The 259-nt window shown below is 59.5% G+C and overlaps 1 protein-coding gene across 1 annotated transcript in view; it reads right to left on the bottom strand.

The window, feature by feature from the left end:
- Positions 1–5: 5 nt before the first annotated feature.
- C1QTNF5 (C1q and TNF related 5) overlaps positions 6–259 on the bottom strand; it is a gene marked incomplete at its 5' end in the record, with an annotated part of 538 nt that continues 284 nt past the window's right edge. Inside the window, one exon of the mRNA XM_029084914.1 lies at positions 6–259. This exon is cut by the window's right edge and continues 73 nt beyond it. Within this exon, the coding sequence (XP_028940747.1) occupies positions 6–259 (254 nt within the window).

Genomic DNA, 259 nt, shown 5'->3' with positions numbered 1-259 from the left:
CAGGCTTAGGCGAAGACGGCGGAGTTTTGCCAGTAGGAGTAGACAAGGAAGCCGGTGAAGGTGCTGTCTGTCTTGACGCTGGCATAAAAGCCGATGTAGTCCCCCACGCCCACTTGCACCCACACCTCATCCTCAGGCTCTAGGCGGACCAGGGCCCCCCCTGAGAGAGAGGTGGGTTTGGGCCAGTTCCCGTAGTACTGGAAGAAGGAGGCGATGGACTGGCCATTCTTCATGATGTCAAACTGGAGGCTGGGGGCGG

This window comes from Antrostomus carolinensis, unplaced genomic scaffold (genome assembly GCF_000700745.2).
Source record: "Antrostomus carolinensis isolate BGI_N321 unplaced genomic scaffold, ASM70074v2 scaffold35905, whole genome shotgun sequence".
Taxonomy (NCBI): domain Eukaryota; kingdom Metazoa; phylum Chordata; class Aves; order Caprimulgiformes; family Caprimulgidae; genus Antrostomus; species Antrostomus carolinensis.
The sequence above is the reverse complement of the archived record's forward strand: the minus strand, read 5'-3'. Positions and strand labels throughout refer to the sequence as shown.